Source organism: Hemitrygon akajei, chromosome 27 (assembly GCF_048418815.1).
Source record: "Hemitrygon akajei chromosome 27, sHemAka1.3, whole genome shotgun sequence".
In the NCBI taxonomy this organism is placed as follows: domain Eukaryota; kingdom Metazoa; phylum Chordata; class Chondrichthyes; order Myliobatiformes; family Dasyatidae; genus Hemitrygon; species Hemitrygon akajei.
The window spans coordinates 15563905-15588972 of record NC_133150.1 but is presented as its reverse complement, the minus strand read 5'-3'; the positions used below and the strand labels follow the sequence as shown (position 1 = coordinate 15588972).

The 25068-nt window shown below is 40.8% G+C and overlaps 1 protein-coding gene across 2 annotated transcripts in view; it reads left to right on the top strand.

Moving 5' to 3' along the window:
- The window catches only part of pkp1b (plakophilin 1b), a 59670-nt gene that overhangs the window by 4334 nt on the left and 30268 nt on the right, over positions 1 to 25068 (top strand). Inside the window, exons 3-4 of one of the 2 annotated variants that reach the window (XM_073030411.1) lie at positions 18169 to 18548; positions 22187 to 22316. In XM_073030411.1, the coding sequence (XP_072886512.1) occupies positions 18169 to 18548; positions 22187 to 22316 (510 nt within the window). Of the gene's footprint in view, positions 1 to 18168; positions 18621 to 22186; positions 22317 to 25068 lie in introns of both variants that reach the window. The other variant, XM_073030410.1, reaches the window with a different exon arrangement.

The following is a 25068-nucleotide window of genomic DNA, read 5'->3' as shown; positions in this document are numbered from 1 at the left end:
TGATCTGACCAATCAAGTATCTGTCAGCTTCTAATTTAAATAAAGACTTGACCTCCACAGCTGCCTGTGGCAAAGATTTCCACAGATTCGCCACTCTCTGGCTAAAGAATTTCCTCTTCATCTCTGCTGTAAAAGGACACCCCTCTATCCTGAGGCTGTGTCCTCTGGCCTTAGACTCTCCCACCACAGGAAACATTCTCTTCACATCTCTCTATCAAGACCTTTCACAGTTTGATAGTTTTCAATTGGGTCACCCCTCTCTCTTAATTCTAATAAATACAGGCCTAAAGCTATCAAATACTCCATTTAAGACTAGCCATTCAATCCTGGAAACATTTTCATGAACCTCCTTTAAACCCTCTCCAGTTTCAGCACATCCTTCTTAAGATAAGGGGCCTAAACCTGCTCTCAATACTCCAAGTGAGGCAACACCAGTGCTTTATGAAGTCTCAATGTTACATCCTTGCTTTTATATTCTAGTCCTCTTGAAATAAATTCTAACATTGCATTTGCCTTCCTTACCACAGACTCAAACTGCAAATTAACCTTTAGGGAATCCTGCACAAGGACTCCCAAGGTGTTTCTCCCCACCCCCCACAGAACTGCCACTCACTAAATGTTTTCTTCCACAAATTTGTAAATTGTGGACTGGCGTGTGTAAAATCTCAGGAGATCAGCAGTTACTGAGATATCAAACCACGGTCAGAATTTCTTCCGCATTCTGATGCTTGGTCTGAGCAACAACAGAACCTCTAGACAACGTCTGCATTCCTTTATGCATTGAATTGCTGCTAAGTGTTTGGCTGATTAGATATTTGCATTAATGAACATGTGTAGCTAGTAAAATGGCTAATGACTCTACATGAATAATCTGAGAGAAATCAAAACTAGACTATTTGATGGCAAGAACATCATTTTCTATGACTTCAAGTAATTTTTCCTCATCCCCTTTCTCTCTTCCTCCTTTTTCCACTCTGGCTCCCCACTTGCCTCTTCTCACCTGCCTGTCATATCCCTGTGAGGACTTTTTTTTTTCTTTCTCCATCAGATTCCTCCTCCAGCCCTTTAAACTTTTCCACCTCGCAGCTTCTCCCCTCCCCTACATGCTTTCACTTTCTAGCTTGTACTCCTTCCCCCTACCCCCTCTCATTATTATTCTGGCTTCTTCCCTCTTGGTTACCAGTCCTGATGAAGGGTCTTGGCCCAAAACGTTGACTGTTTCTTCCTTTTCATAGATGCTGTCTGACTGCTGAGTTCCTCCAGCATTTTGTGTGTGTGTGTGTTACCCTGAATATCCAGAATCTGCAGAATCTCTTGTGTTTATGACCATCTGTCAAATCTGCTCTGATGCTTGGGGTTATTTTATCTCAAATTTACTATGCCTTTGTCATTTAATTTTCATAGTACCCCAGAGCTTTCATTATTTATACGTGCACATGGGATATGGTTGTTGGTGTCAAGGCCACACTTTATTGCCTGTTGCTAATTTCACTTGGACAGTGATTCAACTTTGTGAACCTTTGTTGTCTGTAATAGAGGTGTAGAATGTGGTGGCTCCCACGTTTCAAGCCACCGTTGATGAAGCATTGATGACATATTTTGTCTGGATGGTGTGTCATTGGAAAAGGGTTGTGAGTCATGCATTTTTGCCCATGTTCCGGATGGTTGAGACTTCAGATCTAAGAAGGGAGCTGTCTTAAGAGCATTAGTAATACTCTGCAATGCATTCTGCAAATTTTACTGCAATGACAGTGTACTTATGGAGGAAGTACATGGGGGAGTGTTGGATTGGGTTCCAGTCATGCAAAGTCTACGGCATCCTGGATGGTGTAAATCTCATCTGAAAGTTTGGAAAGTGTTTCAGTGCACTTTAAGGAAAGCACTGGGGAAAAATAAGTTAATTCCTCACCACAGAATATTCTCTGCTCTTGAAGCCAGATAAATTGTGTGGCCGGTCCATTGAAGTTTCTAGTCAATGGTAATGCTAAAGGGTGTAACACTGGTAATGCATTAAATATCCATGTGGAAGTTAAGCTCTCTCTTGGTCATTTCTACAGCACAGATTGTGCCTGAAAGATACTAACTCAAGCCTGAACAGTATGCAGGAAGAGTTGTGGATTAAATTGAGCAACCTGTGTTTGTTTTCTGATTTCTTCACTTCAGAACGTGTGATGGAAAGAGGTTTTGAAGCATTACTTGGACCTTGGTCACTTCCCCATGGAGCTCTTTGCACGGTGTCCTGGGGCTGAGATGATTGGTTTGCAGCAACCAGTACCATTTTTCTTTGTGTGAGGTATGGTTCCAGCCAGTGAGAACCGCCTCTCTGATTCTCATTGAGTTAATTTTGCACACTTGTGCCTCATTTGTTCAGATGTCCTCATGCTGTCCTTTTAAATTCAGCTTGGTTAGGATGAGGTCTGGAGTCTAGACAAAACAAAGCTTGATGAACTGTTGTTTAAGTATCGCTTGAGGACAGTGTCAAGTAGTTCATCCATTGCTTTTCTAATGAATGTATACTGATGAGTCAATTGGTTTTAAAACCCTGTTCTGTCCCTCCCTCTTTTCCTGATTAGTGGGAGCTTCAGCTAATTTCATTCCCATACCTATGAAATTCAATAGTGCCTATTAAGACCATAAGACACAAGAGCAGAATCAGGCCATTTGGCCCATCAAGCTTGCTCTGCCATTCATTTGTGGCTGATTTATTATCACTCTCAACCCTATTCTGCTGCCTTCACCCTGTAAACTTTGATACCCTTACTAATCAAGAATCTATAAACCTTCACTTAAAAATGATAACCAATGACTTGGTCTCCACAGCTGTATGCAGCAATAAACTCCACAAATTCACCACCTTCTCGCTAAAAGTAATTCTTCCTCATCTCTGTTCTCAAGGGACATTCTGAGGCTGGGACCTCTGATCCTAGACTCCCCCACTCTAGGAAACATCCTCTCCATGTCCACTCTACCTAGGCTATCAGCATTCAATAGGTTTCAATGAGATTCCCTCTCATTCTTCTAAACTCCAATGAGTACAGGCCCAGAGCCGTCAAATGCTCCTCATGCAATAACCCTTTCACTCCTAGAATCATTCTCGTGAACTTCCTCTGCACCCTCAACGATACAAACACATCTTAGATACGAGGCTCAAAATTGCTCACAGTGCTTCAAGCGCAGTCTGACCAATGCCTGAAAGCCTCAGCACTAGGTCCTTGCTTCATATTCTAGGCCTCTCAAAGAATGCTAACATTGCCATTGTCTTCCCTACCACCGACTCAGCCTGCAAATTAACCTTTAGAAAATCCTGCGCAAGGACTCACAAGTCCCTTTGCATCTCTGATTTCAGAATTTTCTCCCTATTTAGAAATTGGTGTACACCTTTACCCCTTCTACCAAAGTGCATGGCCATACACTGTATTCCATCTGCCACTTTGTCTATTTTCTTAATCTTTCCAAGTCCTCCTTATAGACTCTTTTTGGACTCTTATGACCTTGGGCCATTAGGGTGAAGTGACTTTGTCATCTATTCCTTAAAATCTTATAATGACGCAGATAGGGATGATTTAGCTGGTTGGATCTCTCCAGGCGTTAAGGGGACAAACCCATTTCCTCCACTTCCCTATCTTTTATTTCTAATCCTCTTGCAACAACTTCTCACCCATGTAGCCATCACCTATTCTTTGATATTTTTTGCCAGCAACTCTACACCAGCAATAATTTTTAGTATTATCCAATCAGTGCACCTGTGAAAAATGGGAGGAAGCCAAGGTACCTGGGACAAACCAACCATTCAAAGGGAGAATGTGCAAACTCTGTACAGACATGCCTATAAGACAGGTACAAACCTGGCTCCCTGGATCTGTGGAAGAACATCTCGTTGCCATTCCTGTACTATATTTTGACAAATTCTGTTTGTTTCCTACTCTCTAACTAGACCTTTAATTTTCCACTCATTTTAGAGTGACTGTATGCCCTAGAGCTTAAACTGATTCAAACCTTTTTATAAATGCACGGACATTTCCTTATCGATATTGACTTTGCTTATTCCCATGCAAAGTCAGAGAAAGGAATATATATTTTCTTTTTACAACTGCTTTCCACCCAGTTCTTGGGTGGAACTTTTGTTACAGAATGTGATCCAACTTCTATTGTGATGTGATTTATTTTGCAACAAAATAGGTGGATGAATGTTGGTTTTCATTTCCAGAGATGAGCCTCAAACTTTTTCTTTCGGCAAGAATGGAAAGTTCAAGTTCCACCAGCTCCTTTATAAAGCACTACTGCACAACAGAAAGCTAATTCTTTGAGGGTTTGTGACCGAATGCCTTTAAGTGCTAATCCAGCATTTACAAGAGTAGTCTGTTTATTTCCCTTACCATCACTTTGCACAATATTGTCTGCACAATTTTTATTTATAGTTCGCCTTAAAAGCAATTCAATAAATAGAATATTCCTGCCACTTTCATGTATGTTCAGCAAATTGGCCACCAGATGGTAAGGTAGAAATCTAGTATGCTGTTTTTGTTGGTGTTCTACAGAAGTTACATTAGTTAAATGTAATAATTCCTGGAAACATTTCTTCTGTTGCTAAGCAAAGTTGTACTTTTTAATGCTTGACTTTGACTGTTTCTGAAGATTTTTGGTACTCTAGATAAATTTTATCAGCAACCTACTATTTTATCAACATTGCTGCGTGGTTTATTAACACTCCGTACAATGTGCAGTATTTTTCATGGGATTATCCTTTGATGAACTAGTAATACAGTACTTGTATTACTTGTACCCTTGTTAGGGTCTCAGAGGATATCAAAGAATATAAAGAAAGATCTGACTTCTATATGTGTAGAACTTACCCTTTTTACCGTATTTTACTGTAGGAGAATTTACCCCATTATCAAGCAGAAATGAAGACTCAGACCTTGATATAAGGTTAACCCTTTAATAAATTACTATGGAGCTATTGCCTTACAACTCTACCAATGTCAAGTTGCATCTTAAATTTATACAGTAAATTTTGGGCAACAGAGAACAGCCAAGCATATTTAGTCTGTAATTTCAGGAAGCATTTGTTGGGTATCAGCCAGTTTACAAATATTCCTGTGCAATACACTAAATAAGAACTGTACATGTACATTTAGTTCCTCTATTTACTGGACAGTCTTGGACAAAGGTTAACAATACTTCATTAGTGGCATGATCTATTTCTCGTTATTGTTAGCTAGCATAGGCAAGGCAGCATCAGCTTCTCCTCATGTCACCCTTGAGCAAAAATTAGCTGGTCAAGCTTGACAACAAAATTTATTTCAAAATTCATTTTTCCTCGTAATTTTTCTTCCACAATATGACATTAGTGAATGCAGTTCTTTAGCTGTGATGTTCTGAAGCAAACTTCATCATTATAGTTACTGTTTTGCTGTTTCTAAATTATAATTTTACAACTTTATTGTTTCAATGATTGTGTTCCCTCATAATCAACACTTCTTGCCTTGCATTCTAAAGGAATGAAAATGACCATAATTTGCATATTCCTGTTCTACCCAAATTTCAACACAAGTTTATTATCAAAGTTATATATTACACTGAGAATCAGTTTTTGGAGTGCTTTCACAGTAGATCAAAAAAATGTACAATAGAAACAATGTAAAACTACACAAAGAGTGGCAAGCAAACTGTGCAAAAGAAGACGATAGGTGCAAATAGAAAAATATAATAAATTATACTGAGGACATGTGTTATAGAGTTCTTGAAAGTGAGTCAGTAGGTAGTGGAGTCAACTCAGATTTGAGGTGAGTGACATCCACAGCAGTTCAGGAGCTTGATCATTGAAAGGTAGTAACTGTTTCTAAACCTGGTACGGGACCTAAGGCTCCTGTAACTTCTTCCCAAGGGCTGCAGTGAGAAGAGAGTCTGGTCTGGCTGGTGGTCTGTATCCATGGAAGGAATGTACTGTACCTAAAATAAAGCCAGCTCGATGCTCCACCCACTAGTTCAATGCGATTAAAATAGGGATGGATTGGTGGTCTAACATCATGTCCTGCTCATATGCTGTTTAACATTGAAAAGCTGTAAGAGGTTTACAGTGAAAATACTGAATTACTCTGTATATATTAACATTTTCACAACTTTTTAAAAGATTTTTTTTGATATTTGCATTTGATTTCAGACAAGTGATGAAATCTTGACTTTACACTGAAATTAAAGTTGTGTTCCCTGGACAGTCTGCCATTGTTAAGTTTTAAAACAACACTGCATTAAATATTTCTTGTTTCCGTTTTGTTATTTTTTTGCACAGATGTGAACTTTGTTTCAGTCTATATACCTGAATTTACTCTTGTTGCATCATGGGTGGTTAGCAATTACTATTCGTGCTAATTTTAAAAATTGTGTTGTGGCATATGCTAGACCCTGAATCTAGGAAAAGGCCAGGTCAAAGAGCAAAGTGAACTGAAAGGGAAAATAAATGAGGTAAAGGAAGTAGGCTAACTGACTACAAAAAAGAACACAAAGAGCACTTGAAAGAATATCACATAATATACAGTATTTGTTGGTTAATGGAAGCCTTTGGAATTAAAATGGACAAAGGGACAGCTAGCAGAAAACAAGGCCAAATTTGTTTTCAATGTACTCTATTCTTCAGGGTGTGGAAAAGTGACATTAACTTCGTTCTATGAAAACATACTTTTGCAGACGACATATACCTCAAAAGCATGATAAGCAAATAAGAGAATTAAGGGGGTGACGATGGACTGGAAAATAATGCAGATTGCAGTCAATCTGGTGAAATGTGATAAGCATGTATTGGTAGAAAAATGATGAGAATAAATTGAAATGAACAGTTGGAACACGATGTGCTTATTTTTTAAAGGTTGCAGGGCAAGTTGCGGGACAGTATTAATTTGCAAGTGCAGCTTGATTTTATAAACTGGGATATGATGTATGAAACAAATAACTCAATCCCAACAGGTCAGAGTAGGGCACAAGTAGAGTTTTTGGGTCAGTTTTGGGGATGTTACTTTAGGAAAGACCTTGAGGCCTTGGTGGAGTTCCAGAGAATCTTGACTAGAACGGCTGCAGAATTAGAGCAGGGGCAGGAATTCCGATTTCTGGATCATGGGACCTCTTCTGGGACAGGTGTGACCTGTACAAAAGGGACAGTTGCACTTGAATCCAAAGGGAGCCGATATCCTTGCAGGCAGGTTTGTTAAAGCTAAATGGGGGTGGGGGGGGGCGGGGAGAGATGGGAACCAGTCTGACAGAGCTGAGGATGAGCCAGCAGGTTTACAAGTAGATGATGGGTGTAACGTGAATGTAAGGAAGGACAAGCCAATGATTGGGTACAAATGCTGACAGAGCAAAGAGTTGAATTGTACCACAGAGGCAAAATTCAAAAGGGCAAAGAATGCTTGACTGAAGGTACTGTATTTAAATGCACATAGCATTCAGAATAAGGTGAATGAACTTGTGGCACAGTTAGAGATTGGTTGGTATGACGTTGTGGGCATCACTGAGTCTAGATGAAAGAAGGTCATAGCTGGGAGCTTAATATCAAAGGATATACTTTGTATTGAAAGGACAGGCAGGAAGGCATAGGTGGTGGTGTGGCTCTGTTGGCAAGAGATGGAGTTACATCTTCAGAAAGTAGTGACATGGGATCAGAGAATATTGAATCTTTGAGGGCAGAGTTAAGAAACTGCAAGGGTAAAAAAAAAAGTGAATAATATATAGGCCTCCAAATTGTAGCCAAGGTGTGGGGTTGGGATTTTGCAGAGAGCTGGAAAGGGCATGTAATAAGGATAATGTCCCAATTGCAATGGGGGGCTTCTATATGCAAGGGGATTGGGAAAATCAGATTGGTGTCTGATCGCAAGAGAGGCAATTTGTGGAATGCATATGAGATGACTTTTTAGAGCAGCTTGTGCTGCTCGGGGAAAGGCTATCCTAGGTTGGGTGTTGTGCAATAATCCAAACAAGGTGATGATAGAGATCTGGAAGATTACAGGGCTAGCAGGAAGGAGCTTAAGAATAAAATTGGAAGAGCTAGAAAAAGCCATGAGAAAGCCTTGGTGGAGAGGATTAAGGAAAGTACCAAGGCATTCTACAAGTACGTGAAGAGCAAGAGGATAAGATGTGAGAGAATAGGACCACTCAAGTGTGACAGTGGAAAAGTGTGTATGGGACCGGAGGAGATAGCAGAGGTACTTAATGCTGAAGCAAAGTATTCATTACGGAGAAGGATCTTGGCAACTGTCAGAATGACTTACAGCGGACTGAAAAGCTTGAGCATTTTGATATTCAGGAAGAGAATGTGCTGGAGTTTTTGGAAAGCATCTAGTTGGATGAGCCACCAAGACTGGATGAGATGTACCCCAGGTGGCTGTGGGAGGTGAGGGGGGAGATTGCTGAGCCTCTGGCAATGATCTTTGCATCATCAATGGAGACAGGACAGGTTCCAGGGGATTGACAGGTTGCAGCTGTTGTTCCCTTATTCAAGAAAAGGAGTAGAGATAGCCCAGAAAGTTATAGACCAGTGAGTCTTACTTCAGTGGTTGGTAATTTAGACAATAGACAATAGACAATAGGTGCAGAAGTAGACCATTCGGCCCTTTGAGCCTGCACCGCCATTTTGAGATCATGGTCGATCAATTACTATCAATACCCGGTTCCTGCCTTGTCCCCATATCCCTTGATTCCCCTATCCATAAGATACCTATCTAGCTCCTTCTTGAAAGCATCCAGAGAATTGGCCTCCACTACCTTCTGAGGCAGTGCATTCCAGACCCCCACAACTCTCTGGGAGAAGAAGTTTTTCCTTAACTCTGTCCTAAATGAGTTCCCCTTATTCTCAAACCATGCCCTCTGGTACTGGACTCTCCCAGCATCTGGAACATATTTCCTGCCTCTATCTTATCCAATCCCTTAATAATCTTATATGTTTCAATCAGATCCCCTCTCAATCTCCTTAATTACAGTGTGTACAAGCCCAGTCTCTCTAACCTCTCTGCGTAAGACAGTCCAGACATCCCAGGAATTAACCTCGTGAATCTACGCTGCACTTCCTCCACAGCCAGGATGTCCTTCCTTAACCCTGGAGACCAAAACTGTACACAGTACTCCAGGTGTGGTCTCACCAGGGCTCTGTACAAATGCAAGAGGATTTCCTTGCTCTTGTACTCAATTCCCTTTGTAATAAAGGCCAACATTCCATTAGCCTTCTTCACTGCCTGCTGCACTTGCTCATTCACCTTCAGTGACTGATGAACAAGGACTCCTAGATCTCTTTGTATTTCTCCCTTACCCAACTCTACACCATTCAGATAATAATCTGCCTTCCTGTTCTTACTCCCAAAGTGGATAACCTCACACTTATTCACATTAAACGCCATCTGCCAAGTATCTGCCCATTCACCCAGCCTATCCAAGTCACCCTGAATTCCCCTAACATCCTCATCACATGTCACACTGCCACCCAGCTTAGTATCATCAGCAAATTTGCTGATGTTATTTTTTATGCCTTCATCCAAATCGTTAACGTAAATGGTAAACAGCTGTGGTCCCAATACCGAGCCCTGTGGCACCCCACTAGTCACCACCTGCCATTCCGAGAAACATCCATTCACCGCTACCCTTTGCTTTCTATCTGCCAACAAGTTTTCTATCCATGTCAATGCCTTCCCCCCGATGCCCTGAGCTTTGATTTTACCCACCAATCTTCTATGTGGGACCTTATCAAATGCCTTCTGAAAATCGAGGTACACTACATCCACTGGATCTCCCCTGTCTAACTTCCTGGTTACATCCTCGAAAAACTCCAATAGATTAGTCAAGCATGATTTACCCTTGGTAAATCCATGCTGGCTCGGCCCAATCCTATCACTGCTATCTAGATATGCCACTATTTCATCCTTAATAATGGACTCTAGCATCTTTCCCACCACCGATGTCAGGCTGACAGGTCGATAGTTCTCTGTTTTCTCCCTCCCTCCTTTCTTAAACAGTGGTATAACATTAGCCATTCTCCAATCCTCAGGAACTGATCCTGAATCTAAGGAACATTGGAAAATGATTACCAATGCATCCGCAATTTCCAGGGCCACCTCCTTTAGTACCCTAGGGTGCAGACCATCTGGACCTGGGGATTTGTCAGCCTTCAGTCCCATCAGTCTTCTCATCACCGTTTCCTTCCGAATGTCAATCTGTTTCATTTCTTCTGTTACCCTATGTCCTTGGTCCATCCATACATCTGGGAGAATGCTTGTGTCTTCCTTAGTGAAAACAGATCTAAAGTACTCATTAAATTCTTCTGCCATTTCTCTGTTTCCCATAACAATTTCACCAAATTCATTCTTCAAGGGCCCAACTTTGTTCTTAACTGTCTTCTTTCTCTTCACATACCTAAAAAAGCTTTTGCTATCTTCCTTTATATTCCTGGCTAGCTTGCGTTCGTACCTCATTTTTTTTCCCCGTATTGTCTTTTTAGTTAAGTTCTGTTGTTCCTTAAAAACTTCCCAATCATCTGTCCTCCCACTGACCTTAGCTCTGTCATATTTCCTTTTTTTTAATGCTATGCAATCTCTGACTTCCGTTGTCAACCACTGTGGCCCCTTTCCCCCCTTTGAATCCTTCCTTCTCTGGGGGATGAACTGATTTTGCACCTTGTGCATTCTTCCCAAGAATACCTGCCATTGCTGTTCCACTGTCTTTTCTGCTAGGCTATCCGTCCAGTCAACTTTGGCCAGCTCCTTCCTCATGGCTCCATAGTTTCCCCTGTTCATCTGCAACACTGACACCTCCGAGCTGCCCTTATCCTTCTCAAATTGCAGATAAAAGCTTATCATATTGTGATCACTACCTCCTAATGGCTCCTTTACTGCGAGATCGCTTATCAAATCCTGTTCATTACATAACACTAAATCCAGAATAGTCTTGTCCCTGGTCGGCTGTCGTACAAGCTGTTCCAAGAATGCATCCCGTAGGCACTTTACAAACTCCCTATCCTGTGGTCCAGCACCAACCTGATTCTCCCAGTTCACCTGCATGTTGAAATCCCCCATAACTACTGCGACATTACCTTTGCCACATGCCAGTGTTAACTCCCTATTCAACTTGCACCCAATATCCATGCTACTGTTTGGTGGCCTGTAGACAACACCCATTTGGGTCCTTTTGCCCTTACTGTTCCTCAGTTCTGTCCACACAGACTCTACTGCTCCTGACCCTATGTCCCCCCTTGCAAAGGACTGAATCTCATTCCTCACCACAGGGCCACCCCACCCCCTCTGTCCACATTTCTGTCCCTATGATAGCACGTATACCCTTGTACATTCATTTCCCAGGTCTGATCTCCCTGCAGCCATGTCTCCGTTATCCCAACAACATCATAGTTACCCATTCGCACCTGGGCTTCAAGCTCATCCGCCTTATTTCTGACACTTGGTGCATTCAGATATAGAATTTTTAACCCATTTCTCCTTTCTCTTGATGGAGAAGATCCCGAGAGGCAGGATTTATAAATATTTGGAGAGGCATAATATGATCAGGAATAGTCAGTATGGCTTTGTCAAAGGTAGGTCGTGCCTTACAAACCTGACTGAATTATTTTTTTTTTTGAGGATGTGACTAAACACATTGATGAAGGAAGAGCAGTAGATGTAGTGTATATGGATTTCAGCAAGGCATTTGATAAAGTACCCCATACAAGGCTTATTGGGAAAGTAAGGAGGCATGGGATCCAAGGGGACATTGCTTTGTGGATCCAGAACTGGCTTGCTCACAGAAGGCAAAGAGTGTTTGTAGATGGGTCATATTCTGCATGGAGGTTGGTCAACAGTGGTGTGCCTCAGGGATCTGTTCTGGGACCCCTTACTCTTTGTGGTTTTTATAAGTAATCTGGATGAAGAAGGGGAGGGATGGGTTAGTAAATTTGCTGATGACACGGAGGGTTGAGAGTGTTGTGGATAGTGTGGAGGACTGTCAGAGTTACAGTGGGACATTGATAGGATGCAAAACTTGGCTGAGAAGTGGCAGATGGAGTTCAACCCAGATAAGTATGAGGTGGTTCATTTTGCTAGGTCAAGTATGACGGCAGAATATAGCATTAATGGTAAGACTCTTGGCAGTGTGGAGGATCAGAGGGAACTTGGGGTCCGAGTCTATAAGACACTCAAAGCTGATACACAGGTTGACTCTGTGATTAAGAAGGCCTTCATCAATCATGGGATTGAATTTAGAAGTCAAGAGGTAATGTTGCAGCTGTGTAGGACCCTGGTCAGATCCTACTTGGAGTACTGTGCTCAGTTCTGGTCGCCTCACTACAGGAAGGACGTGGAAACTATAGAAAGGGTGCAGAGGTGATTTGCAAGGATGTTGCCTGGATTGGAGAGCCTGCCTTATGAGCATAGTTTGAGCGAACTTGGCCTTTTTTCCTTGGAGTGATGGAGGATGAGAGGTAAATTGTGAGTGGTATATAAGATGATGAGAGGCATTGATAGTATGGATAGTCGGGCTTTTTCTCAGGGCTGAAATGGCTTGCACGAGAGGGCACAGTTTTAAGGTGCTTGGAAGTAGGTACAGAGGAGATGTCAGGGGTAAGCTTTTTTTATGCAGAGAGTGGTGACTGCATGGAATCGGCTGCCTGCAACTGTGTTGGAGTTGCATACAATAAGGTCTTTTAAGAGACTCCTGGATAGGCACATGGAGCTTAGAAAAACAGAGGGCTATGGGTAACCTGCAGTAATTTCTAAGGTAAGGACATGCTTGTCACAGCTTTGTGGGCTGAAGGGCCTATATTGTGCTGCAGGTTTTCTATGTTTCTAAATTTTATTAGGGAGCTTAATGTAAGGGAACCCTTAGGAAGGAGTGATCATAATATGATTGAATTTGTTCTGCAGTTTGAGAGGGAGAAGCATAAGTCACGTGTATCAGTATCACAGTGGAATAAAGGGAATTACAGAGGCATGAGAGAGAAGCTTGCCCAGGTAGATTGGAGGGGTATACTAGCGAGGATGATAGCAGAGCACAGGTGGCTGAAGTTTCTGGGAATATTTGCAAGGTGCAGGATAGATATGTTCCAAGGAAGTAGCTGTTTTGATATAGCAGGGGTAGGCAACAGTGGCTGACAAGGGAAGTTAAGGACTGCAAGAAGTCAGGCAAAGGGCATATAATGTAGAAAAAGTGATTGCAAAGTTTTAAAATCCCAAAAAAGACAACTAAAAAAGCCGTAAGAATGGAAATATATGGACAAACTAGCCAATAATATAAAGCAGAATACCAGAAGTTTTTTTTAGTTATATTGCGAGTAAAAAGGTGAGTTTTTTTTTTAAGATTATGAGGACACTCAGTCCTCGTTTATTGTCATTTAGTAATGCATGCATTAAAAAATGATACAATATTCCTCCAGTATGATATCACAAAAACACGAGAGACCAAGACTAACTGACAAAAGCCACATAATTATAACTAAAAACACAAAATGGTGGCAGAACTCAGCAGGCCAGACAGCATCTATGGGAGGAGGTAGTGACGACGTTTCGGGCTGAAACCCTTCATCAGGAGCGAAGCAACATGGGATGGTCGAGGAGGACTGGAAAATTGCAAGTGTCACTCCATTTTTTAAGAAGGGAAGAAGGCAAAGGAAGGAAATTATAGGCCAGTTAACCAAACCAGTGCTTGGGAAAGTGTTGGAATCCATCATTATGTTTCGGGCTACTTGAAGACTAATGATAAAATAAGTCAAAGTCAGCATGGCTTCTGTAAAGGGAAATCTTGCCTGACAAATCTGTTGGAGTTCATTGAGAAAGTAACAAGCAGGGTGGACAAAGGAGAGGCAGTGGATGTCAATTACTTGAATTTTCAGAAGGCATTTGATAAGATTCCACACATGAGGCTGCTTAACAAGTTAAAATCCTATGGCACTGTAGGAGAGATACTGACATGGATAGAGGACTAGCTGGCAGGCAGGAGGCAGCAAGTGGGAATAAAGGGGCCTTTTCTGGTTGGCTGCCAGTGACGAGTGGTATTCCTCAGGGGTCAGTATTGGAACAATGGGCAAAAGGGTAGCAGATGGAATAGTGTTGGGAAATGTATGATAATGCATTTTGGTGAAATGAACTTAAATGCAGACTATTATTTAAATGGGGAGAAAATTCAAGCATCAGGGATGCAAAGGGGCTGGCAGTCCTCGTTCAGGACTCCCAGAAGGTAATTTTACAGATTGAGTCTGTGGTAAAGAAGGCAAATTCAGTGTTGGCATTCATTTCAAGAGGAATAGAATACAAAAAACAATGAGATAATGCTGAGGCTTTACAAGACATCCATCAGTCAGCACTTGAAATATTGTCAACAGTTTTGGACCCCATATTTCAAAGGATGGGTTGTCATTGGAGAGAGAGTCCAGAAGAGGTTCTCAAGGATGATTCCAGGAATGAAATGGTTAACATATGACAAGTGTTTAGCAGCTTTGGGTTTGGGCTTGTACTCACTGGAATTTAGAAGAATCCAGGGGAGGGGGATCTCATTGAAGCTTACCGAATTTTGAAAGGACTAGATAAAGGGGATGTGGAGAGGATGTTTCCTCTGGTGGGGATGTCCAGAACTAGAGGACACCACCTCAAAATTGAGGGGTGGCCCTTTAGAACAGAGGTAAGGAGGAATTCTTTTAGTCTGTGGAATGCTCTGGCACAGACTGTGGAGGAGGCCAAGTCCATGGGTATATTTAAGGCAAAAATTGATTGTTTCCCAATTGTCAGGGCATCAAAGGATATGGCGAGAAGTCAGGTGTATGGGTAGAGTGGGATCTGGGATCAGCCATGATGGAATACTGAAGCAGACTTGTTGAGTTGAATGGCCTAATTCTGGTCCTATGTCTTATGGACACCAGGGATGAAAAGCCTCATTATGTAGAGAAATTGACAACTGAGATTGTTTTTGCAGCAGATGCAACCAGTGAGAGATAGAATCCTAGGGAAATAACTGCACAGAAACAAATGCTTTAGCCCATTTAGGTGACTATAAATCACCTATTCACACTAGTCCTGTTTCAGTCTCATTTCTTTGAAACATTCTCTCCATATTCTCATAGGCTCCCTGCAAACTCTTAACATTCATCTACACATGAAGGCCAGTTTTATTGTGGACAGTTACCTGACCAACCCACAACTTCTTATGATCTTTATTTTATTTTGGACAGTAGTAACAAGCCTTTCCAGCCCGGTGAGCTCCTGTTGCCCAATTAGACCCACGTGACAAAGTAACCTACCAGCCCGTACACCTTTGGAATGTAGGAGGAAACCAATGTGTCACGGGCAAAACATAAAACACTTCAAAGGCATCGGCAAAACTGAACCCAGATCTCTGGCACCATAATAGTGTTACTTAACAGCTGCCCCACCTTGCCACCCTTGTGGGAGGGTACTAAGCACCTCGGGGGGAAAAAAAATCCAAGCAGTCGCACGTAGAGCATGCATATTCTTGACGCCAAAGTTGAACCTATGAGGCATTCATTTTACTAGCTGTGCAGCCAAAGAGGTTCTCAAAAATCACAGGAGTTGGTCTAGTGAGATGGCTACTTGAAGAACCTGAACAAGTATAGTGACCCATAATGGGCTCTCATCTTGTTTCTTTCCGTGAATGGCTATGTATAAAGTGGCACTCAGTTAATGTATACATAAAGATAGCAGAATAACAGCAAATTAAATTGTGATATTGCTTATTTTTAATACATAGTCTGCAAATATGCACTATAATTTCTGATCTATTTATAGTTCCTTTTTGACCACACTGCTAGGGGCATTAATGAGGTTTGTCACCAAATAATCACTTTATTTAATAGGACAATTATGTTTTGTTTGGACTGGGATACTGTTAAAATATAACTCATTTGGAACCAGCCTTTAATCAAGTCAATGTTAAATTTCCAAAGTTATTTACACTTCCAGGAAGCATAGTATATAAAGTGGTTTCAAATTAAAAGACTAGAACAGATTATATCAAGAAGTTAAATTGTAGAAAAAATTGAGGAGGAAGGAAAATGAAGAATTGTCCATATTACATTTAATAATTCATCATTGTGAACTTATTGAAACATAATACTCTAATGTAAGTGGGGAATTTTCCAAAGCCTCAAAACAGCTGGTGACTTAATATCAAACAACCTATGGCTCAATAACATTAGTGTCGGGTCTCATTAGCCTGTAGATAGAAATTGGAGCAAGGTTGAGGTCAGTTTAACTTGTATTCAAGATTCACCAATTTTTGTTGATTAAAATTAATCTTGGAATATTACTGCCATTATTGTTAGAAGTCATTTTTATATAGGTAACTAAGGTGTTACACACATTTGCTCTGAAGTGATATCAGTGGTAGAAAACTGGCGTGTGGGAGGAGGTTGAATTTGTTGCAGTTCGAATTTTGGTTGAAAACTGATGGAGCTGTTAATACTCAGCCGGTCAGGCAGTGTCGATGAAAAGAGAGAGGGGTCACTTTTTGGGTCAGTAACCTTTCATCTGAAAAGAGAAATTTCTGAAGAGAGGTCTTTAACCTGAAATGTCTGACATACTGTGTATTTCCAGCATGTTATACTTTGCTTCAGATTCCCCGGTATCTGCATGTATGTTTGGATTAAGTCGCGCATATTTGACACTTGATGACGTTTTTATGGAACTGAAAGATAAATGGCATTAAGATTTAATTAACTTCAGATATTGTGTTTGTGGGTTGCTGCTATAATTATGTTGTAATCCACATCAAGCCAAACCCCTTGTAGTAATGAAAACTGAAGATTTGTTTGAGCCTTTCTTTGTCATGTTAAAACAAGCATTGCAGTTTTTGAATTTAATCCTGAAAGGAAGCAAGCATGTGGACTTTTGACTTGCTAAGTGGAAAAAGAAAATTAATGTGTGGGACATACTTTAAGCATCTTATGGTTCATTGAGAGAGTACTGGATTTGGTGAAATACATGAGACAAGTTTTATTTTGAATGTAATAGATGATCAGTGAGTGCAGCTTCTCAGTTTCCCTGTAATATGAGCTCTCAAAACAATTTTGAAAATCATACTACTTATTTTACCAAAATAATATTGTCCAGGAGATTGGTGTGAACCTTTCACTTTGCGCCCTGCTTTATACACTGCTGTGCAGATACGCTGGTGCAGTAGCCCATATTCCCATCACACGATGTCCTTGCCATTGTTTCTTTAGCAAAGAACTACTAGGCACTGTTCCGTGCATTGATGGACTGCCCAGACCCTTCAGTCTCCCTCATCATCCACTGTTAGATGTAAGGAAGTTGCTATTTCCCCCTCTCTTCATTGGCTGTACAGCTTTTTTAGGCCCACATTTTTTTTCTAGGGTGACAGGCTCAAAGCCGTGTCCCCAATGCACACTGCTCAACACATCTCTATGTACAATGTGTAATGATATAATGACCCCCTTTAAGCAAAGATTCCAGCCCTATGCTTATTCCTGGAAGCTCATCCTGAGCACTCGGATAAGTGTTGTAACACAGTTGTATGTAGCTAAGTCGTAAATTCTAAGGGCAGAATGGTATAATCCATAAGTGCATAAATTAGAAGAAGCATGCTTTATTTGAAGTTAATGTTTCTTGTGACTACTTTTGTAAGTGAAACTTACCAAGACTTTTGGAGTATCCAAGGCCCACTTAAAAATCTTATTTTACAAAGGCTGCAATATTTGGGGGATGTTTCTTCCATGCAACCGATATATTCATATTTGGAGTCACTGGGATAAACATACTTGTGAGCAATGAGGTGCAGCAGATGCTTAGTAAATACTTAAATGATGTTTTCCCCCTGCCCCCCCCCCCCCCACCCTATTGTACCATCAAGAGCTTTTCAGGTCACTGGCACAGGAACAGTTAAACTAGAGTAAAAATGAGATGTGTGCTAGGCCTTCTTTGGCCAATGGTTGTAAGAGACCTGTCTGAGTTGTGCTGGGAACCTGTTTCCCATGTTGTCCCCTGCAAAAATCTCTCCTCTTGTCCATCAAGGTTGTTTTGTAGTGTTGGACACTTGGAAAAAGTGCTTGTTGATTCACTGCACACTTGATGAACTAATGTGCCTTTCCAAACTCGCAAGGTTGTTGTAGTTCTTGTTGTTTTGGGTTTCAGGTCCTAATTTTAATGAAAACTTAATGTCATAATTTTATTTTCATAGACTTCACTCTATGATGGTACTATGAATGGATTTCCTAAAGTGGAAGACAACCATCTTTATGGAACGGGAATCTCAAGAGGGAAACGGCGCAAGAGTGTGTTCAGTTCATACAGCATGAAGGGGAACAGATCAATTAGTGCCCCATCATATCGCAAATATTCTGGTCCATACAGTCCACAGAGTGATAATGATGTCTTTCTCTACGGCATTTCATCCAGCCGAAGTGAGCCAGATCTTGTTAATGTCGGAACTTCAGCAACAATCAAACGATTAAAAAGCAAGCGCAGAGCGTCAGCCCAGACCAGGAGTTACTTTATGAGAACAACCAAGACCATGCCGTCTCGCATTCTTCCAGACACTAGAAGTCCTGAAAACGTTAGGTTAGTACAGTCATGCACGCAGCTTCAAGCTTCAAAGAGAGACGGTTCCAGAAGGAAAGTAGATGGAGTGCGGTAAGTTTGATAATGATTTAATTTGATAATATGGTCAGGGATTTCAGTTAAGATTGCAGTATGGCTATAATAAAGAAGGAGGTCTTTTGTCTCATCAATTCAGCCTTGGGTGTATTCAAAAGTGATCTAGTTGGTCTCATTCCTCTAAAATTTCCCAGCAATATTTTTTTCCCTTTTCCCTTCTGACATCAATGATTACCACTGGCTGTCACCTCCCTCTCAGGCAGTGACAGCTAGGTGTCGTTTAACAGTATTCACATGAAATTGAGGGTGGCAGAAATCTGTCTAGCCATCAAATTTGCAGCTGCGAGCAGCAAATACAACGCAGTTAGTTTACTGAAAAATATGTACTGGAGGGCTTGTTGAACTGGAGAATGAGCCACCAAATGGGGTTTTTTGCAGCAATGGAAGAACTTGAGAGTGCCTTCCTACCTCCGTTCATAAATAATTTTCCCATATTTGAGAATATGTTAATTGTTAGTGATTAGCTTTTATAATGTAAGGATTTGAGGGTTTGAGTTTTAAAACGCATTTTGCAGGTTCTGTTAAGCTGGCTGGTGGAACATGTCAGCAATGATGAAAAAAAATCACTGTCACCTTCTCAACCAAAGGTGAATGAATAAGGTGCAGAAACAAAGCCAAGAATCTAAAATTCTATGTCTGCTTTGAGTGAGGGGGAAAAATTCTTCATTTCATCTGAAATTGCCTACCCCTTACTTTGAGACTTTGATCCCTGCTCCTAACTGCTTCAGCCATATGGAAACAGCATATAGGAGGAAGACTGAAAGTCAGTCTGAGTGGTGCCACAACAACAACAAACTCTCACTCAATGTCAGCAAGACCAAAGAGCTGATTATTGACTTCAAGAAGAAGAAATTGGAGGTTCATGAGCCAGTTCTCATCGGTGGGGTATGGTTAAAGGTGGAGAAGGTCAGCAACTTTTAATTCCTCAGTGTCATCATTCAGAGAATCTGGTCTGGGTGCAGTACATAAATGCCATTACAAAGAAAGAAAACACTTTATGAAGTGTGGCTACATGCTTTAATTCATTGGAAGTGTTGAATTGCTCCTACTAACCCTGTTTGTAACAACTATTCAGTGTCATGTACCTCTTCTCCTGGGCAGAGTAATGATAGAATCATCCTGGTCCTCACCTTCCTTCCATCCCACCAACCTCTGCATTCAATGGACCTTGCTTCATAACTTCTGCCATCTTTAATGAGGTTTCACACCACCAGACAAATCTTACCCTTCACCCCCAATTCAGCATTTTGAAGGGACCTTTCCTTTCACAACTCACTGGTCTGCTTTTCTTCCCCACTTATCTGTCCCATTCTTAAGATACATTCTCTTGCAAGTATCTTCCCTTTCTGCTGTCTAGGGATCTAAACAGTTGTGCTCGGTGAAGCAGCAGTCAGCTTGCTCTCCTTGCCACGTGCACTGTTTGGAATGTGGTCCTTTCTGCACTGGAGAAACCAAATACAGATGGTGCAACTTGCAATTAGTCATTTGAGCTTTTTTGCATTTGAGCTTCCTGTTGCCTGTCATTTGACTCCTCCACCCTGTCTCACTCTGTTGCTTCCTGTACAAGGTCCAATATGAGCTTTGAGAATCAACATCCTGCTTCATGTTTGGTCAGTGTCCAATCTTCCAGAATTGATATCAAATTGTACAGCTTCAGCTATCTTCCTTTTCCTGCCCAATTCAAAACTATTTCTGCTAGAAATTATCCACCTATGGTAATGGAATTTGCAGAAGCTGACCTGATGGCATTTCCATTAGGCCTGCACTTCTTGATATTTTATACTCCTTTTGTCTGAAACTGATACTGTTAAACCAGTATTGCCTTTATCTTATCTGTCCCACCTCATCATTTCTGTAATTTAAAACTAGCATGTTTTTTTTTCCTGTCTCTTAACAACCTGAAGCATTAACTCACTCATTTTCATTGGTTGTAAATTCTGACTGGCCTACCGATTATTTCCAGCATTGTTTATTTCAATGCCTTCAGTCAGTATTAGTTTGTCCTGGAAGCATAGAGTTAGTTCTGCAGCTCAGAAATGGGTGCCTTGGCCCAACTTATCCAAGGAGCCTTTCTAAGTTGGTCCCATTTGTCGCATTCCTGTGCCCCTCAGTATTAATCAGGATCACTGGCGAATGTCGTGAGGTTTGTTGTGGCAGCAATACAATGCAATACAGTTGGAGCTGCTCACGCAGATTGACTTTTTAATGGCACCACCGGAAGCTCTCAAGGTTTGCTATCCATGAGCCTTTTAAATGTAATTTTACTCACACATACCACTTCCTCTGACAGCTCATTCCATATGCCCACCACCCTGAACAACCCATCTTTTTCCTGTCTCTACATAAACTTTACTTTTATACTCTGTGTGTAGTAAACTATCTTAGCATTAACTGTTGAGGACAAATGTTTCATTGTTCCAAAGTACTAAACAAATAGCAGTTAATCTTCCATTCTTGTTAATGTACAACCAGTCCCTATTCCTGCAATTGTCCTTCATTCACTATTCACTGTTTCAATTTTCTGAGTTTGCTTACCTAAAAGAATGTTCTAAAATGGCTCAAAATATTACATTCAGCTTCAGTGGAAAAGCTGATGTTTTTTCAATGTTAATGCTATTTTAGCATTGTTAATTCCTAATTATTTTGAACACGGAGAACTGAATTGGTAGGGAGCAACCGGTCCAACATGTGTGACAGGCAAATTCTGTTGGCGTCAATGTGTCCACTGTAAATGGTCAAGATTGCAACTGAGTACTTCACAACATGGATTGGAATTGCAAATAGGACCAAAAATGCATTGGATTAAGTTGTTCCAGATCCAAGTGACTAAACTGTATTTGAATATTCTGGATTTTGAGAATTTGGAAGAAAAATCATACTACAGGAAACTTGCTGTGGGTGCAATAAAATTTGTGCAGCGAGGAAAATGGTTGAGATTTTGGGCTAACATTTGAACTGTGAAGGTCAGAATTAAATAAATTTTAATATGTGATAAGAGGAGTGAGAAACAAAAACAGATTGGTAAGAAAGACATTTTAATGATAATAGGAGTTAATGAGAAGAGCTGCATTACTGCTGAAATGATAAAATGCAATAAATCCGGGGATTTAAAAAGTGCTGTCCTTCAAGCTGGTATCCAACTTTGTGTGTTGCTTTTGGAGGTGCAAAACAAAGATAAAAGGAAGTAGAACCCAGGCAACTAGTTGGGGCTCATGCTTGTCTGGAACAGATGTACTCTGCGGACTTGTCAGCCAAGTTGTACTTGAACTGTCAGGTGTAGGGAACAACATTATTCACAACAAATGAACTTTTGACATGAGGTTATAGACTTTAAATTTAACTCTTTGTTTCTCTATCATTCTTGTTGGCTGTCTTAAAATAATTTCTGCTATGATTGTCTACTTGACGGTAGCTGGATTTAATTGTTACTGCAATGAATTTCTAAGCTGTAAGTATAATTGTGTTGTAAGCCATATGAGTCTGAGCTATATACTTCAGAAATTACACTTTCATCACAGCTATTCTCTTACAATGTATTACAGAGAAATCAGTGGAGACTTTAACTTGCAAAAAGCGGTGGCTCTTTTAAGCACTCAAGATCCCAATGTTCAGGCTTATGCTTCTTCCTACATACAGAATGAATGTTACAAGGAGGACAGCGCTAAAGCAATGGTAAAGTATTAAGTTACAAATATTTCATGGAAAAGACTACTTTTCCATGAGTTGACAGTCAGTGTTTCACATGTAGTAAACTAGTAAAGTAATCGATCCATTCAATTTGGGATAGAGATAAGACTATGGACATAGGAGCAAAATTGGGCAATTCAACCCATCAAATATGCTCTGTCATTTGATCCTGAGTAACTTGTATTTCATTTCAACCCCATTCTCCTGCCGCCTTCCCATAGTCTTTGACACCCTTTCTAATCAAGGTGCATATCAACCCCTGCTTTACGTATGCACTATGACTTGACCACCAACAAATTCAACTCCAAAGCCATCAAATGTTATCGCTTTCATTCCCGCAGTCAATCTCATAAACCTCCTCTGAACCACCTCCAATGCCAGTGTGTCCTTTCTTGGATATGATGCCCAAAACTGCTCAGAATATTCCAATATGGCCAGTGCCTTATAAAACCTCAGCATTACATCTTTGCTTTTATATTCTATTCCCCTTGAAATGAATGCTAAAATTGCTTTTCTTTCTCTACTACTGATTGAAAATGCAACTTGACCTTTAGGGAATCCTACACTGGGACTCCCCTCCAATTTCTAGATTAGCTCCCCATTTAGAAAATTGTCTATGCCTTTATTCCTTCTACCCAAGCGCATGATAATTCACTTCCATACACTGTATTTCATCTGCCACTTCTTTGCCAGTTCTTCTAAACTGTCCAAGTCCCCCTTTGGATTCTCTGCTTCATCAACACTATCTAACCCTCGACCTAACTTTATGTCATCTGCAAATTTCCCACAAATCCCTCAATTCCAGCATCCAGTTTATTAAAATATGAAGTGAAAAGCAGCAGCAGCACCAACCCTTGTGGAACACAACTAGGCACCAGCAGCCAAGCAGAAAAGACCTCCTTTATTCCCGTTCTTTGCTTCCTACTAGACAGCCAATTTTTTTGTCTATGCTGGTATCTTTCCATAATACCATAGGCTCTTGTTTCATTTTGCAGCCACATTGCACAGCACCTTGTCAAATCCAAGTAAACAACATCCACTGACACTCCTTTGTCTAACCTTGTTTCTTTCTCTCAGAATTTCAACAGATTTGTCAGGCAAAAATTCCCTTTAAGGAAATCATGCTGACTTCAGCCTATTTTTATCTTGCGCTGTCAAATAACGTGAATCCTTAATAAAGGATTCCAACACTTTCCCAACAGGCCGACTGGTCTATAGTTTGTTGCTTATTCCCTCCCTCTCTTAAAGCGTTGAGTGACATTTGTGATTATCCAGTCCTCGGGAGCCATTTCAGAATCTAGTGATTCTTTAATGCTGCTCTTATTTTTTTTCCCTTTCTATTGTCTTCCCAATTACATAGTAATACACATTTAAAAATAAAGATTAGCTGTGTTTGTCATATGTATATCAAACGGTGAAATGCACTTTGCATCAAATCAGATCAGCTGGGCAGCCCACAAGTGTCTTGCTGGAGGAGGGAAAGCACTTTTGAAGCTGAGCTTTGGTAGCACTGAATTCTCCATCTTATCTGAAGAAAATCATCATTGTAGACTTAGCAAGACAGTATTGTACAATAAAACACCGATAGTATTTGTATTGTTTCAGATATGGGCAGACTACTTACTCTGATTGTATGTCATGGATTAGAATTGATTTGTAATCCCATTGTGAAGAATCCTTTGAGAAGAGTGATCATAAGAAATGGTTGGAGTCGGTGTTAAGAAAATCAAATGCAGTGCTGGGCTTTATTGCAAAAGTAGTGGAGCTTACTGTAGCTATACAAGGCTTTGGTAGGGCAATGCTATGTTCAGATTGGGTCTCCTTATTTAAGGAAGAATTATGTGCCCTGGAGGCAGTATAATGAAGGATCATCAAATTTCTCCATTTTATTTATTTATTGAGTTACTACATGGAATACGCACTTCTGGCCCTTCAAGTAATGCCGCTTAGCAGTCCCCAGTTTAATCTGAGACTAATCATGGGACAATTTACAATGACCAATTAACCTACCAACTGGTATGTTTTTGGACTGTGACAGGAAACCAGAGCATACAGAGAAAACACACACATTCACAGGGAGAACGTGCTAACTGCTTACAGGCAGTGGCGGGAATTCAACCTGGGTTGCCTGTAGTGTAGTATGTTGTGTTAACTATTGCACTACTGAGCCACACTAATGAAGGAACAAATGAGCAACACACACACAGACTACTGGAGGAACTCAACAGTTCAGGTAGCATATATGGAAAGGAATGAAGAGTTGACATTTTCTGCGGAGACCCTTCATCAGGAGAGGAAAGGAAAGGAAAGGAAAAGTGGCCAGAATAACGAGTCCTGGTGAAGGATTTTGGCTTGAAATGTCCCAGCTGATGGTAAGGAAGGATAAAACTAGTGAGTCAACCTAGTAGACACAATGGACTGAATGGCTCCTGCACAGTAAATACTTTATGACTGAGGTGCAGCAGACAATTGTGGAAGCAAATGGTATGTTGGCCATTGTTGCTAGAGAATTTGACTATGAGGGTAAAGGTATTTTACTGTTCTTGCATAGAGCCTTGTGAGACATCACCTGGAATACTGTGTACTGTTTGCATGGTCTCTTGACCTTGTAAGAAAGGTATGCTTGCTATAGAGTGAATAAAGATTCACTAGACTGGTTCTAGGATGGTGGGTCTGTCATATGAGGAGAGTATATATACTCTGAGGTTTGGAAAAATGGGAGGGATCTCCAAAACCA